General features: G+C 42.6%; 2 protein-coding genes across 7 annotated transcripts; one reads left to right on the top strand and one right to left on the bottom strand.

Moving 5' to 3' along the window:
• Window positions 1-1,275: 1,275 nt before the first annotated feature.
• On the bottom strand, window positions 1,276-6,752 carry LOC119060339 (protein BRAWNIN). 6 transcript variants are annotated; one of them, XM_037160445.2, is made up of 4 exons: window positions 6,626-6,752; window positions 3,647-3,738; window positions 3,158-3,275; window positions 1,276-1,441 (listed from the first exon to the last, which is right to left on the bottom strand). In XM_037160445.2, exons 3-4 carry the CDS (start codon window positions 3,263-3,265, stop codon window positions 1,310-1,312), a joined length of 240 nt encoding a protein of 79 aa, XP_037016340.1. In that variant the 5' UTR covers window positions 3,266-3,275; window positions 3,647-3,738; window positions 6,626-6,752; the 3' UTR covers window positions 1,276-1,309. The 6 variants fall into 6 exon arrangements, with proteins under 6 accessions (XP_037016340.1, XP_037016341.1, XP_037016343.1 ...); XM_037160446.2 differs by having other exon boundaries at window positions 6,630-6,752; XM_037160448.2 differs by lacking the exon at window positions 6,626-6,752 and adding an exon at window positions 6,337-6,569.
• A 162-nt stretch (window positions 6,753-6,914) lies between these two features.
• On the top strand, window positions 6,915-27,095 carry TDG (thymine DNA glycosylase). The gene is made up of 10 exons (XM_053661614.1): window positions 6,915-6,999; window positions 15,747-15,889; window positions 19,066-19,301; window positions 20,090-20,159; window positions 21,336-21,471; window positions 21,674-21,756; window positions 21,835-21,929; window positions 24,110-24,281; window positions 24,688-24,813; window positions 25,226-27,095. The coding sequence occupies exons 1-10, from the start codon at window positions 6,977-6,979 to the stop codon at window positions 25,360-25,362; spliced, it is 1,221 nt and encodes a 406-aa protein (XP_053517589.1). The 5' UTR covers window positions 6,915-6,976; the 3' UTR covers window positions 25,363-27,095.
• The last annotated feature ends 333 nt before the right edge of the window (window positions 27,096-27,428 follow it).

Raw genomic sequence — 27,428 nt, 5'->3', positions numbered from 1 at the left:
CCGGAGCTCACTCATCAGGGTCTTTTCCAAGTTCAGGTCCAGGAACACAGGGTTAATCTTGTCTAAAGATAGAGAGAGAGATTCTCTTATGGAACTAACTAATATTTCCTCTTAAGCCTTGTAACAAGAGACCTGTACCTGGGGTCTCTGTAGTGACCACTTTCTGTAGGAGCTAACAGTCAAAAATCAACACTGACCAAAATCATATAGCAGTGTGACCATTAGCGGTCTGGATTTTTTATTAAATAAATCTGACATGTTATGTTATATAAGCTTCAGGTGTTCACTGCATTACTTTGATACATTTATATATTGTAGACGGTTGCTGTTGTACCAATATCACATTACCTAATTAAAATACGATATTACTGTCTAGATCAGCAACTTTCAACCTTTTTCATCTCATGGCACATATAAACTACGTGTTAAAATTCTGCAGCACACCAAAAAACGTATTTTTTGCCAGTCTGACCAAAAAAAGGTGAGTATAGTTTTGATTCATTCATACCAGATGGGATGGCTATTGGTATGTGGACTGTCATTCTTTTTATTTGCTAATCTAAGGGAAAAGAGGTCAGTGCCCCTGACTAAAAGTAGTCAGGTGTCGCATGTTTTAAAAACTCTTGCGGCACGTGGCTGGAACTGCAGGGCTAGTGTCATCACACTGTGCACTAGTCCTATGGCTTTCTTACTACTTGTTACAAGTTGTACCCTTGAACACCGTCACTCTGATCCCCCAGGCCCCTGCCCTGATACCACCATTTTACTCTCCGCTGTTTTGATTTTCACAGGTTTGACATTTTTAGGTGATATTGTAACAATACTTTTCTTTTTGTTTGGTTCATCTCATGTAGTATAGTGTGCTCAGGGCCTATCCATGTTGCAGCGAATGGCAGGATATCCCCCTTTCTCATGGCTGGACAAACTCATTGAATACATGTACATCTTTCTCACCCACTTATCTGCTGATGGGGGTTTGGGGTTGCTTTTGTACCTTGGCTAACACTGCAAAAAAACATGAGAGCGCTATGTCAAAAAAAAAAAAAGGAAGAATTGTAAGAGCAAGAATCATTGCAAATACTCTACCTCCCATGGCGGTCACAACTAAGTATCTATCAAACCACATTAAGAAGCTGATGATATGAGCTTTGGCAGTTTTCAAGGGACATTGGTGAAATCGTTAATAAATCTCAGTGCATCAGTTACTATCTACCGCACACCTCTTCCTGCAGTTAGCATTGTACTGGGTACGTGAGGACAAGTAGTCTGACTCCATAAATTGCAAAAATATATATTTAAGGCTTCTTATTCACAGAGTTCTTGGCATAGTTGCATTTTGAGGTTTCTGCTGTTGAGAAGTTTGAAGTTCGTGTTCTCTCTCTTTCAGTCCCAAAAGCTCCGTTTTGAGTTCTCCAGGCTTTGGTGGAATTTCAGGTATTGTCTATTAAACACAAAACAAGGCAAAGATGCCAGTGCTTTCTCAGACCGTAATTAAATGTGGCCTGAGAAACTTCAAAGCAAATAAGAAGTTAAAAAGAACAGAAAGTCCCTTGCTACTCAATGATAAATGTCTATTATAAGAACCCATGGCTGACCAAGTTCCTCTCTAGCCCTATATTTATGACTCTACCATCCAGCTTATATATGCCTTAAGTTCTACAGAACTCACAGAGGGAGAGTTTGCATTACTACCAACTAACAGATCAAAAATCTGACTAAAGCTTTCCATATGTGGAAATGTATTCCTGTGCTATTTACTGCCTCTCCACCAGGCATAAAGCAGTAAGCAAAAACATGTAAAACTGCATTCAGGAAAGATGGTCAGGAAAGGCCTGAGAAGGTCACTTTTATTTTGGTAACAGCTTCACTTCCTCTGAGGAACAAGTAATATTCCATTATATGTGGGGGTACCATATTTGTATATGCCGACTGATCGGCTGACAACTTGGATTGTGTCCACTTTTTTCGCCATATTTTGCCATGTACAATGCACATTTTTTGCCCAAATTTTTTAGGGAAAATAAGGATGCACGTTATACATGGTAGTTATCGGTACATAAAATTTCTTGTCTCTTGTATCTGTTTTTGTGTTTTGTAATTATGTTACATAAAATTTCTTGTACCATAATATGTTAAAAAGTAAATGCTAAACTTACTTTAAAATAGAAAAAAAAACAAATATCTAAATATAAGTAAGTAAAAAATTAAATTAAAAATTAAAACAAAAGTTTTTTTCCTGAAAGTCTGGGCCAGAAACAGGGGTGCACATTACACACGGCAAACTATGGGATGACTTTCATGAATATTCACGTGCAAGTTTTTGTGTGGACATAAGTTTGCATTTCTCTCGGGCATAAACCGGGAAGCAGAATGGCTGGGACATACGACTCCAGGTTTCCCTGAGGAACCACCAGGCTGTTGGCCACAGCGGCTGCCCCCTTCGACATTCCTCACGGCCCTGTACGAGGGTTCGGATTCCTCCACGCCTCACCAAACCTTGTCATTAGCTGTTTTTTTTTTTTAATTAGTAGCCATCATAGTGGTTAGAAAGTGGCGTCTTATTGAAGCACAGTGCTTTTGTGGACCTTACGTTCTAGTGGAGGAAACAAGCAGCAAACAGAGACAAAGGAATAAAGTAATTGTACATTGTGCACTGCGCTCAGTGGGGACAAAGGATGGAGACAGAGTGGCAGAGAGCAATTCCTCTGAAGCTGTCCAAAGGGCCCTCGCTGCTGGAGGAGCTCTGGAGCAGAGACCTGAAGTTGTGAAGGAAACCAAGGCAAGATCCGGGAGAAAAGCACTCCAAGAAGCAATATAGCATGGCCTTGAGGTAGAAATAGGCTTGATGAACTTGAGAAACAGCAAGGAAGCTAGTGTGGCTGCAACAGAGGGAACGAGGGGGAAATGATGTAAGGTTAGGGCCCTGGCAGGCGGGTGCCAGACTGTGTAAGACGTTAAGGCTGTGTATGATTTCTGGGGAAGACTGTGTTCGAGCAGGCAGGCCATGAGGACATGGCATTGCTGTACATGCAACTGGATGCCATCATAAGGTTTTCAGGCCCAAAGCAGATGTGCTCCTGACTGGAAGATCATTTTTGCTGCTTCAGAGAGAATGGAGCGGTCCCAGACCCAGGAACCAGGACCCTCCTGCACTCACCAGGTCCGGCCGGTAGTACCTATGCACCACTTCAGCCCCTGCGAACATGGACAGGAGGCTGGCTGCCATCATCTTTGCGTAGCTGGTCCAGGGCACTCCCGCAGGCATGGTCGGCGGTCTGGGCAGGGAGGGAAAGTGGGCAGTGTCAGTAGGTTTCCAACTCACGTCTAAACCAAGTGGTAAACAAGTCTCTCAGCATGTGGGGTGGGGTCAGAACACCATCGCTCCCTCCACATCTGTGCCCCAAGTCCTCGTGTACAAAATGAGGGCATTGAGAGCCCAAACCCCCTCCTGGCCTGAGACCGGCCTTAGTGTTGGAGACTGGGCCTTCGGAATTTAAAGACAGCTCTGCAGGAGCCAGCGGAAGGCCCACCGCCTTGTTTCCCCGTGCCCCTTCAAACTCAGAGCTGCAGGCTGCACTCCCACGGGCCCTAGGCACACGCCCAGGGGCCGAGGTCCAGGGGCTGCTGTACCTCGGAGGGTACTCACACTCAGCAGTAGGTCGGAGAGCGGCCAGAAGTGTGTTCAGGAGCCTGGGAAGCTGGCCATCAGACCAGACAGAACGTGCAGTGACTGGGGCCCTGCCAGAGAGAAAAGCGGGGGCACTGCAGCGTGGGCTTGTGAACTGGGCAGAAGTGGGACTTGGGGCCAGGACCTGAATTTTTTTTTAAACTGATTCCCAGGCCTTTCCCAGCCCAGGTGTTTGTCTCCCTCATCATTCCCCCATAGTAGGATTTCCCTGGCAGAAGTCTAGGCTCGGGCTGGGCTCTGGCTGCCTTAGAGCATCATCTGTCCCTTCACATGCACAAATTGCTGGCGTTAACTGCCTGTAACAAGCGGGTGGAGCCTGGCACGCTGAGGAGTGCTTAGGTGAGGTCACCCAGTGAGTGAAGTTAAAAGCACTCTGTCCTTGTGCCGGATGTCCTTTCACACCTGAAACAACTACACCGAGACAGCTATATACCTTTGTGCCAAGATGCTACTGGAAAAGAGGAAACCTGAAATCTACAATATGTAACTACGCACTTTTAGGTTGTGCTTTGGTCATGGATTGATTTGTGTTAAGAAAAGGTTAATGCAAGACAATTCCAAAGGATTGGGGTTGTGTGTATAAGATGAATCATGATATATTCACTTTTTAAACAGGAAGGTATCTTTGACATAAAATAAATCACATATTTAAAGCATAAAACTCAATTAGTTTGACACGTGTAACCATTCTTAAAGTCAAAATAATGAACATATCTATCACACTCAAAGTTTCTTTGTGCCTCTCTAATCCCTCCACATCGCTTTCTTCCCTGGGCAACCACTGTAAGCAAGCTTAGTAGGTTCCTGAAAGGAACGGCGAGACTGGGAGGGAAAGGGAAAGAAGTTGAAGTGACTTCACCTTCTTTCGTTTTCCCATCATACAAGGTCTCTTGGAGGGAGAGACATATTTGGCAAAGACAGGAGATTTCTCCTAGGCCTCCCCGATCAAGCTCACAGCAGAACAAGTCTGTCTTCCAGGTAGAGTCAGGGTGGTGAGTGAGACGTGATGGAACAGGAGGCACTTTGTTGATTGCTTCATCATTCCCAAGTTCAATGTCCTGCTCCCCAACAATCTTCTAGTAACCACTTCATAAGACAGAACTAAGCAGAGGCCCCTAGTCTGCTGAGGTTATGAATGGAGTGGGCAGACCCAGAAGGCACAGCCCCACGGTGAGGGAGATGCCGGCTGCCCAAGGACAACTCTTCTGAGTGAAAACCTCCTGAGAAAAGTTTGCAGCTCTTACACATACTTTCCGTCACAGAATTACCGCTCTGAAATCAATCAGAAGGCACCTGCTCTAAAACTTTTCTAGACTGTGATCCTAGGTGGTTCGAAACCACAGAAAAAGAGGATGGACGCACTGCTGTTCATTCATTAATTCAACAAATAACTCAATGGATACCTACTGTTTTGTACTGGTCTCAGGCTATCACCACCCAGTGATGTGACTGAACCAGCCCTTATGGCTCTTATTATGGCTGCAAGACACCCTTCAGCAATAGCCATCAGGAAACTTTGAAAAGATACAGGTTTATTATTTATAAGACCTCAAATTACACAGCACAACTGCAGCCCCACAGCGAAGCTGCAGCTAGACAGTGAGGGAGTGCACCCATGTGCACCGACCTGGAGTTCTGCTTTTATTGGGGTCAGGTACGGGTGCCTAGGGTTTCAGAGTTCACTCTTCATCAGTGAATTTAAAACATAAGAAATTTAAAGTATAGGAGCAGGAGAAAAAAACAAGTAGCCCAATAATCATTTATTGAAATCAACCAAGATTCCTAAAGTAAAGGAGTTCTGGGAAGTGGCCTGGCTCTTCAATGGCTCTTTAAGCTAGAGTGTGTGTGCGTGTGTGTGCGTGTGTGTGTGTGTATGCTTGTGTATCTGCCTGTCTGGTAATGTATTCATTCTAGACGGTATGTGTGTGTTAATGTGTGTGTGTCTGGCAACGTGTTTGTGCTAGATAGCCAGTCTATGAAAGTGGATGCCTCTTTGAAATGAATGTTGCAATCAAAGTTTAAGTTCAGCACTTGCACGAAAAAAAGAAAAAGTGCCAGGGTTTCCATATACCTACCATGAGTCAGGTTGAGTAGTACCTACTAAGGGACACAGTATTTGTAAAGGTTCTGAAAAGTTCTAAAATACTAAAAGTGTTATTTAAATAATTTACATAATACAAACTAATCATTCTGCAATTACTCATGAAAGCCCTTTCTTGGATCCCAGAATGAAGAAGCCACATAAAGCACAGAGACACAGCCACCTCCCAGCCCACATGTTACATTAGAGAGAAATAAACCTGTTGCTGTAACCCACTGAGATTTTGGAGTTAGCTGTTACCACAGCTTAACTAGGGAAAGCTAATACAGCAGCCATGTTTTTCATCATGCAAACTAGAGAAAAAGAAACAGCCATGTCCATTAAGTTATTTAATGAAATCCTTGTACAGCACCAATGACAACTTGAGAACTACTGAGGCAAAAAAGAGCTGTAAGAGCCACCGAGAAAAAAATAGGGTTGGTCTGTAAGGTTATAAAGATGCCTGAATGGCATCTACTGTCACAGACTTCAAACTGATATTTTTACACACCCAAGGTAAAGCAGACAATAGTTTATATAAAGTTTTACAAAGCAGTTTCACAATCACCTCAATTTATATAGTAGGAACCTGAGGCCCAAGGTGGTACAGTGGCCTGGACTCCCGGGTTTTCTGATTCCATGGACTCCTTTCTCCCACAACACGCTTGATAATTAATGCAAAATAGTTTTTAACCAGGATAAAATTTTGGGTGGAAAGGCCTGGGTAATCCTGATCGACAAGTACAACCACCCCACCTACACAGCGTCCCCAGAGGACATCATCACCCACTCACCTCCACCACCCGCCCACCCTAAGAGTCCTAATGGCGGGGGGGGGGGGGACGACAAGAACTTACGTACGTCAACGGAGCGCTCACCCTCCCACCTTTTTGTCCTCCACCCTTCCCGGAAGGCCAAGCGGCAGGCGGACGCTCGATTGGGCTGTCCTTTGACACGTGACGCCCACAGTCGTGGGACTTGGCGCCGAACAAACGGAAGCGCCCCGCAAAAGTGGGGTTTGCGCTGGGGGGGAGGGAGAACCAGAAGCTTGGGGGAGGAGCTACAGCGGTAGCTGCTGTCCCAGTTCTGCCGCCAATCGTGTCCAAGTCTCTCCTTATTGTCGAACCGCAGTACAAACGCCAGGATACTACAGCGACTTCGCTCGCTTGCCTGGCTGGAGTAGCCGTTCACGCGAGCGGCAGCACGGAATGGAAGCAGAGAACGCGGGCAGGTAAGACCGGGGCGGAGCACCGCCCCTCCCCCCGCGCCCCTCACGGCGTGGCCGGCCGGCGGGCGCGCGCACGCACACACGCACGCACGCACGCACGGGGGGTCTTTAATTGCCGAGGCCTGATAACAAGGCCGGCTTCGCGCGTGCGCACTGCCAGCCTGCTCTGGCCCCTCCTCACCCGGGTTGGCTTGATGCGGCCTCTCTTGCACCTGAACCCCACTTTTCAGTCGTTTCCAGCTTCTAGCCGGATATAAAGTGCATTAAGTAAACAACCAGCAGTCTCCTGTTAATATTTCTGGCAGCTATTCTTGGCTGCATTTCCTTCACGCCTTATTGTATGCCAAGGAGCTGTGACGATGCAGTATCATCGTATCCATTCAGGAATTTGCATTTTGGAGTTAGGTTTACTGCTGCTTCCCCCAAAGGTTTGCTGAAAGCGTCGTCAGGGGCCACGAGGTAGATACCATTGCCAGCTTAGAGCTCTTGAATTCTGAGACTGGATAACAGTGCAAGAAGTCCTCTAGAAATGTCGTCTAGTGGTCTTGGGGACGAACTTAAGAGTCTACTTTTAACATGTCCTTTGGGGAGTGTTGGACGCGTAGAAGAAAATGTATTGCAAAGGCAGAGATTTCCATATTTGAACTGGTAGAAAACCAAATGAAAAAGACATGTTAACACACCTAAAACAAGCAAACTAAGGACAGCTAGATCAGGAGCAGAACCATAGAAATGAAGATCACATGGAGGGTTAGCAACAGGGGAGTGGGAGAAGGAGAAGGGGGTAGAAGGTACAGAAAATAAGTAGCATAGACGGTAGGTAGAAAATAGGGGAGGGCAAGAATAGTAGGGGAAATATAGAATCTAAAGAACTTGAGACACGTGGTCATAAACTAAAGGGGGTGAACGGTGGGGGAGGGTGTGTGCAGGGTGGGGGGAATAGAACAACTGTAATGGCATAATCAAAATATATTTAAAAAAAATAAAATGATCTATATTGGACTAAAATACTGTTAGACCTATGAAGAGTTATCCTCATGCTCAGTGGCTAATGGGCCCTGAAGTTAGGGAAGGAAGTGGAGTACTTCACTTCTCTGGGCCCGTTCACGGCATAAAATAGGGCATCTCTGCGATCCAGTTGTGACATTCTGTGAATCCAGGTTATGTGGAAAGAGTTAGGTAACTAACATAGTCTTACAGTTTAGGAAGAGATACATGTAGATATAGGGGGACTTTATCCTGACTTTGTGGGTCAAATCCTAAAATGAAGTACTCCACTTCTTTCCCAGAACTTTACAAATAAAAGAATTCAGCAAAACTCATGAAAATCACTCTCACCCTTGCAGTCTTCAGATCAGAATTGAACCTTGGGTAAAAACCTACCATCAGATGAACTACATGTTAATAAGACCTTACTCAGTATCTTATAAAGCAAAGTAATAGGTCTCTGGTACGATGTTTAGCTCAAAACTGACTTATATTCTGTCTTTGCTTAATCCATAGGGTTATAGACCATTTTTAAATTTGAACTTGCAAAACTTTACCCTCAGGAAACATGGAGAATTCTGCATTAATACTGTAAGGAGTTTGTCCCTGAGAATTCTAAAATGACAGGCCCCAGACAATCCCAAGAAAGTGATCTTCTGTCCCCCTTACTTTGCACTAGTCAAGGAATGGCACGGAATGCTGGAAAATGATGAGTTTGCCTTTTGCTTTGGAAGATTAACTTCAAAACACTCAAAAGAAAAAAATTTATGGGTATAGACTCTTTTAAGAAAGAGAGAGGATAGTTCAAGAGCCATCATAAGCACTTACAGCCTAACCAGAGAGGAAAAAAGGAAGAACAGAGCCAGGATGTTTCCAATGAGATCAAGCATGAAAAAGACATTTACCAAAGATGGAAACAAGATGCCAAGTCAAAAATGACTGGAAAAAGTGTCACATGGACCAGTGAGAATACAGCCAGGGAACGTTAACCCTCGAATAAGATCAGGCATTCTAGAAGTGTTAAAGAGAACAAGAAGAACTTCTTTGGTTAGGTGAGGACAACAAGAAGGACAAGAAAGGTTTGGGTTTTCTGCCTAGTTTACATGGTGTTAGTAGTGACAGAAACATAAGCACTTAGTTCTGATTTTTATTTTTCTTCTCCTATGTTAAAAAAAAAGTGGTTGCAGACTGGAAATGGGGGAATGGATGTCTGTAAGAGATGTAAAGCTAAAGACCAATGAGGTCCTTTAGGAAAACTTTAGCTGCTGTAGCAGAAATCACATGCCCTGGCCCGGGTGAGTTGGATTTCAAGTGAAAGGCCACATGCAGCAGTGTTTGAGAACTTGCAGGCGACAGAAGAGGGGTCTGAAGCCGGAAAATAAATATGTGGGTGCCTGTTTCTCCCAAAGATGGAATCTGTCCTCTTACCGACTTTGATCCTAAATGAAATGATTACTTCTCGGTGGTTACTGAGCTTATTTAAAAGGAACTAGTGACCACTAGGCTATAGTATAAGTGCAGAAAAAAAGCAAGACCTACCAAGCTGGGTCATTCCCTTTTAGATAAGAACACTAGACTAGATAGTAATCAGAAGGATGTTGGCAGAAGGTACTTAAATATTTCATCATTTCCTGCTGTTTTATTATTGTCATGGCAAACTGAGTATATACCAGGTGCTGTTTTAAGTGTTTTACACCTGTTAACTAATTTAGTCCTCATAACCAATGAACTAGGTGCAGCTATTCTCATTTTACAGATGTGGAATTTGGGACATAAAATGCTTAAGGAACTTGTCTGCAGAGCTAGTAAGTGGCAGAGCTGAAGTTTGAACCCAGGCAATGCAGCTTCAAAGGCGGCCTCCCTAACAACTGTGCCAAAGCACTTGTGTATGGGGGGTGGGGGGGAGGGAGCAAGACGAAGATGGATTGATGGCAGTCTAATTAGGTGAAATCAAAACTGGTTAACTACTGAAAAAGTTAAGGGCAGGCTGGAGAGAGGTCTGTACTGATGTGCCGTCTGCTTCTACCCCGACTTCGTTCTCTTCAGAAGTTTAACAACTTCAGGGTGCTGGCGAGATCATGAGATCTGTGACCTAACTCTGGGATGGGTTTGTGGAACTGATGCGTTGACTCAGACTCCAGATCCATCCCAACGGGCTGGAATGGTGAATCATCTTTTACAAAAAGAGGCACCATCCTTTGTTTAGGTGTGAAAAAATCAGTGATCCAAATGTGAGATGAAGGAGAGGTGTTAAAGAGAAAGTTTCCGTTGGTGGGGAACGCAGTGTGAATCACCAGTGTACGGGAGTGTCAGTAAAGCTGATGTGTTGTCTCAGGGTACTGTTCTGGGATGTCTCCAGGATGAGGAAGTCGATCGCCCTGCTCAGTTTCAGGATGATGGGGCTTTTTCTGAAGTGTTTTTATTTTGTTTGCTTCTGATCACCAAAGATGAGCAAATAGTGGGGAAGCTTGAAATCGTGCTACATGAAGAGAAGCTAAATGGACTGGGGGCCTGGCTTATTCTGTGTCTTTGTGTTGACAGTTTCCAGTAGACTGCGCACAGCAGGTAGCCTGTAATGTGTGGTGAATACACACACGTCCACTTAAGCAATATTGAATGTAATCCTTAAATAGTTACGGTATTCCATCATAGTTTGTATAACTAGTCCTTTGTACTTGAGCATTTGGATTATTTAGCACTGATTGATATTTTCGTAAATATTCAGTGTGGTATATGTTTGTTTAAATGAAGATAATAAAATGTTGCTATGAATGTTTATATCCTTCCAGATTCCTATGTTGAAGCCTCATCCCTAGTGTGATGGTATTTGGTGGTGGGGAGTGTGGGGGCGTGGATTTTAGGAGGTGACTAGTGCTCTTATAAAGGAGATCCCCAGAGAGACCCGTCACCCCTTCTGCCACAGGAAGACACACGGAGGGGGCAGCCCTCTGGGAGCCAGGAAGCAGGCTCTCGCCAGATGCTAAATCTGCCGCAAATCTGCTGCCGCCCTCAAAGTAGCCTTTCCAACCTCCAAAACTGAGAAATAGGTATTTGTTCATTTTTCATTCAGTCTGTGGTGTTTCGTTGTAGTGGCCCGAATGGACTAGGACAAATGTATTTAGAAAGAGCAACTGCAGTCTCTCAAATAGTGCAAAACAGCTGTGAATTAAAGAAGTTGGAGTGGTTCCTTTTATGGAAAACCTTAAAGAATTAGTTATTTGAAATACAGAAAAATCTGAATTTCCTGGACTCCTTGGTCAGGTGTGTGTGTGTGTGTGTGTGTGTGTGTGTGTGTGTGTGTGCGTTTTGAGAAAGACTGTTGGGAAACACACAGTTCATCAGGAAGACACACACTTTGTCAGTGTCAGACGACTGTCAAAACCTGCCCTTGGAGCAGGCAGTTCAGGAGAAGGGGGGTGCTCGGGGGGGGGGCGCTAGGAGAGAGGAAGGGGGGTTGACAGCAGCACACAGAGCAGGCAGGGACAAAGGTACACAACAGGGGAAAGTGAACAAGGGGCGATAAAACCACTCATACCTCTCTGACCAAGTAGCTCATTTGGTAGGAGCATCATCCTGATACGCCAAGGTTGTGGGTTCAACCTCCAGTCAGGGCACAAACAAGAAGCAACCAATGAATTCATAAATAAGTGGAACAAGACATCTGTGTTGTTCGCTCGCTCTCTTCCTTCCCATCTCTAAAATCAATTAAAAACCATTCAGCCTTGGCTGATGTGGCTCAGTGGTTGAGTGCCAGCCTGTGAATCAAAGGGTCGCTGGTTCAATTCCCAGTCAGGACACAAGCCTGGGTTACGGGCCAGGTCCCCAGTTGGGGGCGTGTGAGAGGCAACCACACATTGATGTTTCTCTCCTTCTCTTTCTCTCTCCCTTCCCCTCTCTAAAAATAAATAAATAAATAAAGTCTTTTTAAAAATTATATAACTTTGATATCAGAGAGTTATAAAAGGTGAAAACTCTTTTGGGATGTGTCTGGAGTCTGAACAGATCTGGCCCCGTTTTCTACACTGTCTCCATACACAAATGTAGAAATCACCGGGTCTCACCTCTCATTTCCATGGTGAGGGAACCAGGCACCTGCGAGGATGAATGACTTGACCAAGTGCTATTTTGTAGCTCTTCCCCTCACACAGAGGTAATTATTGTTCACCAACATTGCAGAATTCTGAGTTATAAAGTGGCAGTTACCATATATAAATACAACAAATGTATTTACATTAAGAATGAAAGAAGTTTGTGCTGCTTACAAATTTAACTACTATTAGATAAAAGAAAAGGAGATTATCCACAGTCCTTTAGTTTTCTAGTATTGAAGTTCACGAAGGGTTTTGTACAGAGGGCGTGCTTGCTTCTGCCAAGCAATAAGAACGCTGTAATCCACCCACTTTCCTTTTCTTCTGGCTGTTAGGAAGCTGTAAGACAGTCAGACTAAATGTAAACATTCAGAGATAGTATGTTACCTTAGAACTTCTACGTTCTATTTCCATAGCTTTATTTTTTTGTTTCTGTCCTAATTTAACTACCACAAAGTATCACTTAAATATTATAGATAGATTTCTAGATTTCTTTCAAAATTGACATATAAAATAAAACTCCAATATTTTTCTTAATTATTTTTCACTTTAGTTAACTGACTTTGAAAATATTTTCGATTTCCAAACCCCAGAATCTCTCAAGACCCTTAATGACCCCTACCTATGCTAAGGGAGCCACATTTTGGAATTTTATTTTTTAAGGTTCAGAATCCTTTTGGAATGTGAATGGGAGTCTCCCCGGTTCACCTGTCTTGCTGTGTAGAATGTGCCCTTCTTGCCCACATGTCTGAGTGAAAGGTAAGGAGGCACATGACATGGGTAGAACGATTGCACACCGTGGGTCCAATAACCCCCTGCATGACCCCCACAAAAACGGGGGTGCGCAGTGGACACAGCAAGTGGTGTGTGTTCTGGGTTTGGGGTTATTCCACTCCAAATGGAACCCGTCTGTGAGACTCAGAAAGTGGTAGCAGGAAGCTTGGGGAAGGGAGGGTGCAAGGTTGCCGTCCTGACAGTGCGACAGACTAAGGACAGACCTCGTGCATTTTTTTGCCACTCATTTATTGTGACCACATGTCTTTACTTTCATATATTCCAGCTGAAAGGGGCTGTGAGCCTCTGGAGAGACTCCCCCTGGCCACGAAATCAGTTTGTTTGACTAGGATTTCCAGCGGGTAAACTGCCCACGATCTTGCAGTGTGAGCTGGCCTTACCCAGCTCCTCATTAGAATATTTAAATCGTAAACATTGAACACCCAGCGTTTTATGAAAACACCAAAACAGTTTATGAAAAGAGCTGCAAATAGTACTAAAGGAAAGTGTGGAAAAGGGGGATGTTTTACTTTGTGCCAGGCGCAATTTAAGCACTTCTCTTCATTTTTATATTTTAACTTGTAGTCCTCGGCTGCCTTATTTTTCTATGTGTAGCCTTAGTTTACAGTACTCTTTTATATTCTTTTCCATATTAAAACATGTATTAAGTGTTTTCTGTGCTTTCACAGAATGTCCACACATTTAATTTTTAGGTGCTGTGTAGTATTTTCTCATATTAATGTTTGCTAAATCATTGTTTTTATTCTTTTTAACTTAATTTGAGAACAGTATATTTAAAGAAATAAAATTCTTCAGGTACAGTTTGATGTCCTTCTTACTAATTCGTAACTTTTTAAAAGCCCTTAAAAGGGGCTGGGATGGGAGAAATAGACAAAAAACTGTACTTGAAAAATAACTAAATAAAAAAAGAAATGAAAAAAAAAGATAATTTTTTATCTTAAAAGATATCTTTTTACCCTTAAAAAGATAGCTTGAAATTAAAACACCTCTCCTGCCCTGCCTGGTGCGGCTTGGCTGCACGTCATCCAGCAAAACCGAGGGGCACTGACTCGATTCCCAGGCGGGCACATGCCTGGGTTGCGGGTTCGGTCGTGGGTCGGGGCCTGTACAAAAGGCAGATTATCAGTGTTTCTCTCCCTCTCTTTCTCCCTCCCTTCCTCTCTAAAAATCTTTTTAAAAATAATAAAATAAAAAGCCTCTCCGGTGATCTGTCCATTGTGAAATGGGACTGAGCCTCTGGTTTCCTTTGCGAACCTATTGTCTTTGCCGGTAGTCCAGCCACCCACGGGCAGCCCCCCCCGTGTCCGAGTCAGCCGCCCATTCCACGACCGTTTTATTGGGCTGTGAGGTCCGTGCCATAAAAGTGACCCGCTCAAAGTGTCCTAGTTTGCCTTTGAATTTCTGCTTTCTCACCCTCTGTCATCTTTCTCCACACACGAAGAGAAAGAAACCCAGTAAGTAGAGTATCCCTGCCACAGAACATACTACTTTTCTCTCCGGATCTAAGCAGCACTTACCCACTTTATTTCCTGGTGTTTTTCTTCCTACTGCGTATCATATGGCATGATTTGGCATTAGTGTGACTTGAGTTTCATAAGATGTGTGTCCTCCCTAGCTTTGTGCTGATGGCAACAGCTTGATGCGTAGTCGTTTATGGTCGTCGGACGTATTTTTGGGAAATTGTTGTCTGTGAAGGTCTCTGTTCCTTACAGCGAACACAACACTTTGAACAAAGTTTAAATCATGTTCAGAAGAAAGATCTAGAGTGTTTTTTCTGCATAAATTCATAGACATTCATAAAATATTCATTTCTAGTCTTCATTGAGCAGCAGAAAAACCAAAAACCCCACAACAATAAAAAAACAGATCCAGTGAATGAATGAATGAATGAACAGCCAAACAGACAAAAGGAGAACTTTATTTTATTTCAACTTGCAACATATATTTATTTTCTTCCCCTCTCCCCCCATATTTAAGAGAACTTTAGATCAGTGTGGAAGAGGGGTGGGATTGGGGAGATGCTGGTCAAAATGTACCTGCTTCCAGGTAGAAGAGGGTAAAGGGGGGATACATGGTGATGGAAGGAGACCTGACGTGGGTGGTGAACACACAATACAGGTGACGTATCATAGAACTGTACACTTGAAACCTATGTAATTTTATTAACTTGTGTCACCCCAATAAATTCAGTAAAGTGAAAAAAAGATGAACAAGGTCTGGGAACAGTGTACAGTATCACCGCGCTATTATTTACTTGAAAGCTGCTACAAGGATAGATCTTAAGTGTTCTCACCATGGAAGAGAAGTGGTAATTACGTGACACGGAGGAGGCGTTCACTGAGGCCGCGGTAGTGGCAGCCGCTTTGCAATATGCAGGTGCACCCGGTGAGTATGCTGTGCACCTCTGACTTACACAGTGTTGTGAGTGTTGTGTGTTAATGTTATGTCAAAACCCCGGGGGGGGGACTTGGGCTGGGGGAGCGTTAGACTGGGGGGAATATTTGTGACAAAAATAAATACTGAAAGTAGGAACACAGAAACAGTTTGTGGGCCTTTCATGTCTCTCCACTAGAAAATTCCCATGATCTCATTTCAGAGAAAGGACAGGCTGACTTGACAGGACTGTTAAGTTTTATTGATGACACATCTCATCATTAGACGGTGTGAGAGTTAATTAGTGTCTGGTTGGTAGGCGCTCAGCAAAGGTTGGGTGAGTGTGTACCTATGAGAGTAGCACTTTCTCCTCACTTTGCATCTGTTGTCAACTCTAAATAAATACTTGTCTGGCTTCAAAATATTTGGATCCTGACCCTTTTTTTTTTTTGTAGCTGATCATTTAAACTTGCACTTGGGTGATTTGATCCTCCTATGTTCTTTCAGCTTTTCCCTTCAGCAAGCTCAAGCTGTTTATACATTTCCATTTCAACAAATGATGGCTGAAGCTCCTAACACGGAAGTTATGAACGAGCAGCAAACACCAGCAGAAGTTCCAGAGGCAGCTCCTGCTCAAGAACCCGCACAAGGTAGCTTTTACCGGGATACTACAGAAAATTAGCTATTGGGTCAGCTAACTTTTTAAAGAAAGGGTTTAATGATCAATTTCAGTTCTATTTTAGTGTTAAAATGTTTAACCCATTTATTTAATTTTTTTAAAGATTTTATTTATTTTTAGAGAAGGGAAGGGAGGAAGAGAGGGAAAGAAACATTAATGTGTGGTTGCCTCTTGGGTGCCCCCTACTGGGAACATGGCCTACAATCCAGGCATGTGCCCTGACTGGGAATCAAACATGCAACCTTTGATTCTCAGGCCGGCACTCAATCCACTGAGCCACCCCCGCCAGGGCAAAATGTTGAACCTAGGTTCCAAGTACTTAAGATGCATCAGGCATGTGATAGTATTGGGGGAATAAAAGAACACGGATCCTGCCCTGGAATATCTCATAATCTAAGAGGGGAAAACAGTAAGTAAGCAAACATCATGCCTCAGCACACAGCACAGTGAAGAGGGGCACAGGATGCCATGAGAGCCCATGGGGTGGACACCTAACTCAGACTGAGGCTCAGAGGCAGCTTCCCAGAGCTCAGAAACTCAGGAGTAAGGAGACTTTATCCCTGTGCAGAATGGGCCGGGGAAAATCGCAGGCTCAGGGAGATGCATGCACAAAGTACAGGTGAGAAGAAGCATAACGGTTAAAAAACAGTGGTTCTGTATCATTGGATTCTGGGTTATAGCAAAGACATGGTGAGAGATGAGCCTGGATAGGGGGCAAGTGGGGCTTGATTAACCTTAAAAAAAAAAAAAAAAGTATTAGGTTGGCCAAAAAGTTCATTACGTTTTTTTCTGTGAAGTAAAAGACCCAGTTTTTATTTTCACCAATAACTTCATTGATTTGGATATTTTGAGTATATTGGCTGTCTCCCACCTGGTATAATGTCGATATTCTCAATTAATGTGTTGATTTGATTGCTATGTACTTCACCTGGTCTACCTGACCAGGGAGCTTCATCCAATGACAAATCTCCAGCATGAAACTTTGCAACCCATTTTTGACACGTTCGATCAGTCACAGCATCTTTTCTACACACTGCACAAATCTTTCTTTGTGTTCCAGTTGTGTTTTTACTTTTTTGAAATAATAAAGCACAATATGCCAATAATGTCACTTCTTTTCTTTCATCTTCAATATTAAAACAGCTACACAAAAATTCACCAATTTTGAATTTTTTAATGCATGCCAATATGACAGCTGTCACAATACAATCCAACAGAAATGTTTTGAATAAACTTAAAGACAATGAGTGCTACTAGAGTCATCTTAAAGAAAAAAAATGAACTTTTGGCCACCCCAATACATCCTATCCTACAGACAGTAGGGAGTGTTGAGAGAATGTAAGCAAAGAGTGACTTTAGTATAATGGCATGTGAAAATATCAGCCTGGCCCTGACTGCTGTGGCTCAGTGGGTTGAGCACTGGCCTCAGAACTGAAAGGTCACTGGTTCGATTCCTGGTCTGGGTTGCGGGCCAGGTCCCAAGTTGGAGGCATGCGAGAGGCAGCCGACTGACGTTTCTCTCATACATCGATGTTTTAATGTTTTTCTCCCTCTCTTTCTCCCTCCCTTCTCATCTCTCTATAAATAAATAAATAAATAAATCTTTAAAAAAATAAAAAGATCAGCCTGGTACTGTATACCTGAAATCTATATAATTTTAGTAGCCAATGTCACCCCTAATAAATTCAACCAATCAGTCAATCAATAAAGTAAAAATATCAGTCTGCAAGTATTATAGACGATAGATCATAGAGAGCAAGCAGAACTTGGAAACAAGGAGTGTGTTAGAGACTCTCTGAATAATCTGGGGACGAAATACAGAGGAGCTGAAGGGGTGGGAAAGGACAGAACTAGGAACTACTCAGGAGGCAGAATTATGTGATTACCTGGCCACGGTAAACAGCTTTCATGCAGGGATGAGGGAGAAAGAGAAACCTGGAAGTAACTCCCGGGCAGTGGAAGGATGAAGGGGGTACCATTCACCAAGATAGAGAACTGGAAGAGAGGGGAATAGATCTGGGTCAGGGAGTGGAGAGAAGGCAGGAGTATTGTGTGAGAGGTGTGCCCAGAGTTCTAGTTTATGGTTCCAGGAGCACGCCGCACTCCAGGGCATTGGTGATAGCGTGTTTCTGGGCAGGCAGACGAGACTGTCCCAGGTATAAGCCGGTGGAGGCAGATCCCTTGGCCTGGGAGTGGAAAGGAAGGATGGGAGGCCAGAGCGGAGAGACACCAAACCGTAGGAGCGTGGGGTAGGAGCCTGGGAAATTGTAAGTGATGTTAAAGAACTAAGGGTAAGAAAAGCAAGGCTTCCTGTGGGATACTTTGGGGCAGTGGTTTGTGGCCGGAGGTGATTTTGGCCCCTAGCGACATTTGTCATTATCTGGAGACACCTTTAGTTGTCATGACTGGCAGGGTGCTACTGGCCTCTAGTGGGCACACACCAAGGTTGCCGTTGAATATGGAATGTTAACTGTTCTGTAATATACAGGACAGGGCCCCACCACTGAAAATTATTCACTTTAAGTTAAGATGTGCATAGTGCTAAGACTGACAAACTGCTTTAGGTCCTGAGGTCGGGTCCCTGGTCTTGCCTTTTGAAAAAATACTGCCAGCCAGAGATTTCATCCTCAGTACCTCTAAAATTACCTTTCTGGTTGTGTGTGGAACAGCATACCCACTCACAATCTCTAAAACAAGCCCATAAGCCATTTGAGGCTCTCTACTGCCAGAATTATGAGGAAATTGGAGTAAATGTTTCCTCTCCCCTCTGTTTTGCTATCTATTTACTCTTTCGTTTGTTTACTTAACTGTTCATATATTGACATTTAAAATTCTTGTAAAATAGTACATAGAGACTTTGTATCTATGGGGGAGGCCAAGATGCCAGATAAGATTGTGCGAAAAATCAGTCCGTGATTATTGCGGAGGTTTCCTCTCAGGAAGATCCAGCGGAGGAAGGAGAGTCTGGATGGGGCCACATGAACCCAGTCCCAGGGTGAAACAAGGGGAGGGTACTGTAGAGACCGATGCTGGGAAATAGAAGAGTAAGATCCAAGGAATGCTGACGGGGTGACTTTTCTGGGAAAGCTGCCTGAAGTTTGCAATTACGGTTTTCTGCATCATATCCTGGAACTCATTGTGTTTCAGAGACTCGAAGGGGAAGGAAAAGAAAAACAACACAGCCAAAAACACCAGTGGAACCCAAAAAACCTGCTGAGGCCAAAAAGTCTGCCAAGTCCACAAAATCAAAAGAAAAGCAAGAAAAAATTACAGACACATTTAAAGTGAAAAGAAAAGTTGACCGCTTTAATGGTGTTTCAGAAGCTGAACTTCTGACCAAGACTCTGCCGGATATTTTGACCTTCAACCTGGACATTGTGATCGTAAGGACTTTTGTCCTCATTTGGTTTTGTAACTAGTATTGGTGGATTAACCTGACTCTATCCATGCAAATAATTTTGCTGGAAAGGAACATTTCTGAGAACCCTTTTGGTCGTGCACGGCGTCACCTTCACAAGGTCATGTTATTTGGGAGTGTGTAAGCAGGTGGAATCCCACATGGGGCTGCCTGGTTCCCGATCCTGCCTCATGGGTTTGACCCTAGACAGGCCTTAGCCTTTCTGAGCACCAGTTTCCTCACTGGTGCAACAGGGCTGATAATAGTACCTCCCGCACAGGGGTGCAATTCAGTTAAATAATCCATGCAATTCCCTAAATTGCATGACATCTGGGAGTTCTCCATAAATGATAACATTGATTTTGAACTTTGATTTTTGTCTGCACTTGTAAGAAACATCAGCGTGCAGACAGCTGTGTGGATGATACGGAGGGAGATAAAAGTTGAGAATTGACAAGCAGACGTGTGCCTGGACCTGGCACCGGTTGACTGATTGCTCCAGATCTTTCTTCCCAGCCCAGGCGGGTGGGAGTAGGGGCCCGGAGAAACGAGGGAATAAAACTGGTTTTTAAAAACAACAACAAAACTTCCAACATAAAGGAAATTTCTCTTCTCAGAATGGAGTAACTTTTTTCAAGTCAAGGTTAGGGAATTAGTAAGTGATACTGTTTATAATGCCAAATTAAAATTTTATTTGAATAAGTGCAGTTTTGTCCACTCCTCCACAGGAGCCGTAAGGCCTGAACCCCACTAAATGCATGCACTTGTTTTCAGATCGGCATCAACCCAGGACTGATGGCTGCTTACAAAGGGCACCATTACCCGGGACCCGGAAACCATTTTTGTGAGTGGTCACTCTTTTATTATCATTTTGCTTTTAAACTAGATATCTTTGTTCATATTTTAGCTTTATTAAAAAAACCAAATTGTGTTTTTAATAAAAAGATTGTATATATATGTAAATGTACATACATGTTTTCTTTTTGTGTATACAGAATGACTGGTTAACATTTTGGCTTCTGAGAGTTAGAGGAGCATGAAAAGGAGTACTTTCTCTTAGCTTTACTACTTTGTTTAAAGATTTCTTTTTAGTTGCTATCTACAGACATAGCGACTATTGAACATCGCTGGGCCAGTGCAGGCGGAGTGCTGACCCATCCAAGTTTCTGCTGATCGTGTTTCCTAGGAGACATGAAGGCTTGCCCATCAGCAGTCACGCTAAGAAGTGCCGTGATTAGAGATTTGTATCTAGCAGAAATAGTCTTTGTGCTTGTAGACTGAGCTTTAAAACCGTTACTACTCTTGTAATTGTCAGGCGTATAAGTCGTTTTACGGAGCACAGCCTCGCAGAACCAGGCTTGCTGTGTGGGGGCCTTCAGAAAACAGTAGTTGATTATCTGAGACTAACTTGAAAAACATTCAGGGTAAATGACAATAGTATGTTTTTGGAATGAACAGCATATTGTCTCCATTATTTTATTGCTTATTTATTTTAAAGTTTTTTATTGTTACTCTGTTACAGTTGTCCCAGTTTTTCCCCCTTTGCCCTCTTCCACCCAGCCCTCCCCCCTGCTCTAGAGAATTTGGAACTTTTAACTTTCTCCACTGTGCAGGTGTTCGAATGTTCTGAGTCCATCGATGTATGTTTATCTGTTTGAGGTATTCCAGGGGCAGGTGGTGATATTACCAGGTATTAAAAAGAAGAACGGTTTCAGAGTGTCTTATACTGACTGGCTGTGTATTCTCAACAGACATTTACCTTAACCCCCCGTATGAAAAGGAAATAATAATGGTAATTATCTCATGAGATACTTACAGTGATTAAATGAGGCCATACATGCAAAGGGCTTAGCGCAGTACCTAGGATATGGTAAATTGTTTAATAAGGTATTTGGCTGATGTTATAATCTGTTTTTTTGTTTTTTTTTTAATTTCAAGGACAGGATACAGACTCCCACATCAGTCTGTAGGGCAGAAACCTTTGACCATCTGTGGAAATAAACTAAACCCTCTTTCACAGGGAAGTGTCTCTTTATGTCGGGACTGAGTGAGGTCCAGCTGAGCCATATGGATGATCACACTTTACCAGGGAAGTATGGTATCGGATTCACCAATATGGTGGAAAGGACAACCCCGGGAAGCAAGGACCTCTCCAGGTAATTGCAAAGTGTGTGCTTCTATAGGCTAGGACTCCGCCCACACTGGTGCCTCACACACTCGGGATTCTGTATGTGTCTAGGGCAAGCCGAACCTAACAAGCAGTGTGCGAATGGCTCTTTCACTGAACACTGTCTGAACTTAGCATATTATAAATAATTGCCATACTTATATTTTGATGACTTTTTAATTTAATTTTAGTAAAGAATTTCGTGAAGGAGGACGTATTCTAGTACAGAAATTACAGAAATATCAGCCACGAATAGCAGTGTTTAATGGAAAATGTAAGATTTACTTTTAATTTTACCTTTTTTCCTTGGTAACATTATGGGCAATGTAAATATGTTTGTCTTTCATTTTAGGTATTTATGAAATTTTTAGTAAAGAAGTTTTTGGAGTAAAGGTTAAGAACTTAGAATTTGGACTTCAACCTCATAAGATTCCAGACACAGAAACTGTAAGTAGTTAAAATTACATTTGTAAATCAGCTAAATATGAATTTTTCTTAGCTAGTTTGTTTTTTTATTTATTCTATTTGTTTAAATAAATTTTCCCATGAAAAGAAAACACTATTTTTTAATAGTATCTATATATCAGCTTGAACTAATGGTTATAAATTAATTTAGATGCTGATATAGTTTTGTTTTCTTTTTCCAAAGAAACATTTATCACATAAATGCCTCAGTGGTGTTATGTTATTTGGCTAAAAATTGAGAGGAGCTGGCTCACATACTATATTCAGAATCTATTTAATGGCATATTCTTATCAAATTCAAGTGAGTGAGCCCTTACTTACTTGTGAAACAAAGATGAAAAGGTAGGAATTCTGGTCAGTACAACGGAAATTGCTGCACTTGCATTCGAGAGCCATGTGAATGGTGCAGGCCGGTTGCAGACACACCCAGCCAATATGACTGGCTCCGGGCACTGTCGTCTGACACGTGGAGGCATGAAATAACTCAGTGGTCTTCAAACTCTGCCATTTCTGCAGCGCTTCTGCAGACATTGGTTCAAACCATGCTTCTTAAATATAGTTTTCAGTTTTGTTTACAACTTTAGAAGAAAACAATACATATGCACAAACCCGTGTGTTATAGACGGCATTTTAAATGAGAAGCCAGTGTGCTGTCAGGTGTTTTTGGAGACCTTAGAATAAAGTTTCCGCCACCTGTCTGGGGCGTTTAACTTCTAGTAAATATGTGATTGACAGAGTGGGTTGTAGCACAGACCGTTCTCCAAACAGAGGCCTACCTACCCTGTCCTCGTGGGTAAAATTGTATGTGTGAGTTCGCTGTTTCTTTTTTTTTTTTTTTTTTTTAGTTTTTTCATTTTAATTGTTGATCAAGTACCGTTTCCTGCCCTGTACTCCCATCCCAGCCCATCCCCCAGGTCTCCCCACCTCCCTCCCACCTCCACCCCTGCCTTGAGTTCACTGTTTCTTAACGAGCTCTGCATTATTGTCCCTGACATGTGTGCGGCTCATGGCTGTGTGATTATAGCCGTGCAATAGTCAGTGACCTCAAATCACGTCATGGCAGGTCGTTTTAGCTCTTATAATGAGCTGTGAGTACGTTTATTTTGTTTACATTTTATTCTCTATCATAAAATATGCAGTTATTGATAAGGCTACTGATTCAACTTTGAAATACAAAATACCTACTTTTTCAAGTTTATGGATCTCTTTAATTGAGGGATATTTTGAGATTGGAGAAGGTGCTATTGCCAAACCTGGTAGCATTTGTACCGACATATCAATGCCTTGTAAACAAAACAAGTAAATAATGCTTTTTTCCATAGTACATGGTAAGGAGGCCGATTTAAAAACAGCAAAAACTGGACCCAGCAAGCTCGTGACGCGGCAGTCTCACTCTTCCGTGTGTCAGAGTCGTGCTCTGTGAAGGGAGTTTGTGCCACCGTCCAGATACCCTCCTCCACTTGTAGGAACTTACCAACAGATACACGCACACATATTCTAAATAAAATATGTACAAGGTTTTTCACAGCTTACAATATCAAAAGATTGGAAACAGCATACATGCCGACAGTTGGACTCTGGGTAAATACATATGAAAAGCACCACACATTTATGAAAACGGAAGCTCTTTTTACTCTGATACAGAGTTATATCAAAAGCAAGGTGCAGGATGGAGAATAGACCATGTTACCAAGTGTGTGTGTGTGTGTGTGTGTGTGTGTTTTAGAAGGGGTAAGGGAGAATATTTATCCAGACACATTTTATTGTACAGTCGTGGCCTCCCGCTGCGACTAGTGACCTTGATGGCCCTGGAAGAAGGGTGCCAGGTGGACAGAGACAAGAGCTGGACAGGGAGGCTGCACTGAAGACGTCCATCCTTTTTCGACCTTTGCAACTGTGAACACGTGTTTACTATTGAAGAAAAAAGACTGTTAATGGATTGATGAACATGGCGGGTAGCTGCCTTGGTTTTGATTTATTGACTTTGTAATATGTAAATATTACAAATTTGCACTGGAACACAACTATTTTTATTGATTTCGCATATATTGGTATGTGGTATCAGGTTATTAGCCCAAAGAAAGACAAATTTTCTAGTCGCGAGAGGAGTGGATCCGATAGAATTACAGGATTTCCGTAACTGTAAAATTGTGTGGTTCCAGCTCTGCTACGTGATGCCGTCTTCCAGTGCCAGGTGCGCTCAGTTCCCGCGAGCCCAGGACAAAGTGCATTACTACATTAAGCTGAAAGACTTAAGAGATCAGTTGAAAGGCATTGAACGAAACACAGATGTTCAAGAGGTGCAGTATACATTTGACCTGCAGCTTGCCCAAGGTGAGTCCCCGTCATTGCTGCTCGTTGTCGTTCCGTGCGTACGTACGCAGTGCAGAAAGTCTGCTGTGATTTAACAGCAGTAGAAGGGAAAACAGTTATCTATGCGGCCGAGTGCTGATAATGGGTATTAGTCACTGTTAAAATCTCCTTTTACGAACGGCTTCCATCTAATCCGGTGCTCCTACAGACGTTGAGGCCGTAAGAAGCATTGTAACCCACCTCAAATTAAATCTTACAGGCTTTAACAGTTCTTATGAGTTAGTGTGGTATATGTTATGAAAAGTGAAAAAGATGTATCTCAGTATACATGAACATTCAAGAAAAATAATATTGTGATTTCCAAATAAAGCTATTTAAAAAAATTCTCGTACAAAATCAGTTTTAAATCCTTTCCCTCTCCTCACAGAGGATGCAAAGAAGATGGCCGTTAAGGAAGAAAAATACGACCCAGGTTACGAAGCAGCGTACGGTGGTGCTTACAGTGCGAATCCGTGCAGCAGTGAGCCTTGCAGCTTCTCTTCGAACGGGCTAAGTATGTTCCTCTTCCTGGGTGTGTGCTCTCAAGGATCGGCTTTTGTCAGCATTGCGAGGGAAAGCTCTTTTTAAAACGTAAATTATTGAAGAATGGGAATTACAATATAAAAATATGCTTAGTGACTTATAGGGAAAATGGGATGGTTATTTAATGTTTAACTGCACAAACTTCCAGCTCATTCTCTTTGTCATTAACTTCAATAAGTCATCTTAGCAGCATTTTCCTCCATGAATAACAAATGAGGGTTTAGTAGTCCTGTATCCGAAAATAGAACAGAAACTTAGTGTATTCCAGAAGCTCGCTGAACTCTTTTAACACCAGTTGTCCTTCACTGGAGACTTAAATCTCCTAATTCGATCATTTAAAGCTTTCAAACGGAACCAACTAACCTTCTCCCCCTTCCCCACAGTGGCTGGCGGCGGAGAGTCGACTTTCAGTGATGTCCCAAACGGCCAGTGGATGGACCAGTCCTTCACAGACCAGATTCCTTCCATTAACAATCACTGTGGGACGCACGAACAGGGGGGAGAAAGCCCCTGCTCCTAAGGACGGCGCTTCTCAGCTCTGCTTAAAGGCTGCAGTTTTAATGCAGCTGTCAAGAAGCCGCCCTCAGTTTGCTAACTGAAGTATTTTGTTGGCGTTTTACCCTGGTGATGTAGTCATGGTACAGTTGTGTGGTAGAGTCAACTGTATGAACCTAAGTAGTTTAGAAGGAAAGTGTAGGGGTTTTTTTTTATGAGTTTTTGTATTTGAATTAACCATCATTCCAGCATTTTATAAAGCCTTTTTCTTTTATAAGGAAATTAATGTTCTTTCGGGAGTCACTTTGTATCTGTCATTTTAAAATGCAGCAGCCTGAATATTTATATTAGATTATTAGCATAAATCTAGATACACCGTTCTCCCTTTTATGCCTGAGAAGGGCATACTAATAATAAGAATTACCACCTGGAACGAGGCAGGTGTGTGGATTTTCACGAGAAGTTAAGCCTCCGTGGAGTGGCGTTCACGCTCGGGCCTCTTTACCGGTGGTGATTGATTGTGAGAGTTGCTTACTCGTGCAGATGTAAAGGGTGGCCTTGCCTGGCAGGGCGTGGACCCCTGCTTCAGCCTCCGCACCCGGTGTGTTAATCCTCTAACAGGCAGGAACCATGCTGCTGGGACGGTGACCTCCAGAGGATGCAGCAGGCCTTTTAAAATAGTCGCCGCCTCTGTGTTTTACTTGACAGACTTACATTTGACGGGGAAGGAGCTGAGCTTCTCTGTCCGTATCCATCACCATTTGAATTTTATCCTCCTTGGCTTAAAGGATGTAACGTAGATCGTGATGAAAAATGCACCTTCAGGCTGAGCAACAAACCAGAAGCTGAAGGTGTTCGGTGACCTTATTTAAACTGGTGCTTTATGTACATGAGATGTACTGATATAAATAATATAGAACTTTTTCACTAGTTAAATGTAACAAGCCAGTAATTTTAAAAATTCTCCCTCTGCATCATTGCCCTTTGCTACCGTGGACTGAGGTAACCTTATGGCAAGGTTGTTCTGAAGTAACGTACCTTTGTGGTTTTCTAATGCGTTCTCCAAGGTGCTACAAATAGTCCGGGTGGCTAGGCCTGGCAGATACAAAGCCGGGGACTTGGAAATGCCACGTGCATTGATTCCTGGTCACTTATACCCAAGGAGCATGCTTTTCAATATGAAATGTTTATCAGGTGTCTTTTTTCCCCTAAAAGATCGTATGGCCTCTTTTTTTCTCAATAAGAGAAACAAATCCTTGTTGTAAATCTGAACGTGCTTTGTAGCTGTGGCTTTGATGGATTTTATTTTCCTTTAGTCTAGATCAAGCCGTGTAAAGTCGTTCATGTTATTTAAATCCTGTACTGTACTGCTGTTTACATGGATGTTTGTGCAGGTGCTTGGAAGTGCCTCGCATCAGGGATTAGGAACAATGGAGTTATTTTTTCACGGGACTATGTAAAGCATGTGACTAGGTATTGCTTTGGTAAATAATAATGTGTAGCCTTACAATAGATTGGTTTTTATTTAAGTGGAGAAATACCCTTTAAATTATGGACACTCACTGGAGAATGGGTTTGAGAGTTTTCCAAGCATACAACAATGGTGTTTTTCATTAAATATGACAGACGAGTAGTAAATGGTGACACATCCCATACATGACAGTGTAAGACTTTTTCATTAAATAACAATGAAAAAGTTTTTAAATTCCCTTGAAAGTCTGATGGTTTTTACAATAAAAAAATATTAAGAATGATTAACTTACAGGCTTTTCTGTAGCAAGACTCACTGGTATTCTTTCCTCCTTTAAACCTGAGATCAGTTTACCACCTATTATATTTACTATATAGGATACTATATTCTACAATGAAAATCATTTCAAAATCTATGATTATTTTATTTTTTTTCAGACATTCACATTTAAATGTAATACAAAAGACAAGATGGGCAACCTGCTAAAAAATACCTCCGTGTGAAAAATACATTTAGAAAATTTTTTTAATTTTGTATAATTGTCACTGAGTTAAGCAGATTGACTGCTGGAACCCAGTTGGGTTTCTTTCTTTCTTTCCACCACTATGTTTCACTCACAT

Source organism: Artibeus jamaicensis, unplaced genomic scaffold (assembly GCF_021234435.1).
Source record: "Artibeus jamaicensis isolate MK-2021 breed Jamaican fruit bat unplaced genomic scaffold, CSHL_Jam_final contig_233, whole genome shotgun sequence".
Lineage (NCBI taxonomy): Eukaryota > Metazoa > Chordata > Mammalia > Chiroptera > Phyllostomidae > Artibeus > Artibeus jamaicensis.
Note: the sequence above shows the minus strand (reverse complement) of the source record. Positions and strands in the feature narration are given on the sequence as shown.

Excerpts from the sequence above, each read along its gene's own strand:
- LOC119060339 (XM_037160445.2), bottom strand. The coding sequence starts at position 3,265 with ATGCCTGCGGGAGTGCCCTGGACCAGCTACGCAAAGATGATGGCAGCC. Across the intron at positions 1,442-3,157 it reads GGTACTACCGGCCGGACCTG|ACAATACCTGAAATTCCACC; the intron begins GTGAGTGCAGGA and ends TGTGTTTAATAG.
- TDG (XM_053661614.1), top strand. The coding sequence starts at position 6,977 with ATGGAAGCAGAGAACGCGGGCAG. Across the intron at positions 21,472-21,673 it reads GGAAGCAAGGACCTCTCCAG|TAAAGAATTTCGTGAAGGAG; the intron begins GTAATTGCAAAG and ends ATTTAATTTTAG. Across the intron at positions 24,814-25,225 it reads CTTCTCTTCGAACGGGCTAA|TGGCTGGCGGCGGAGAGTCG; the intron begins GTATGTTCCTCT and ends CCTTCCCCACAG.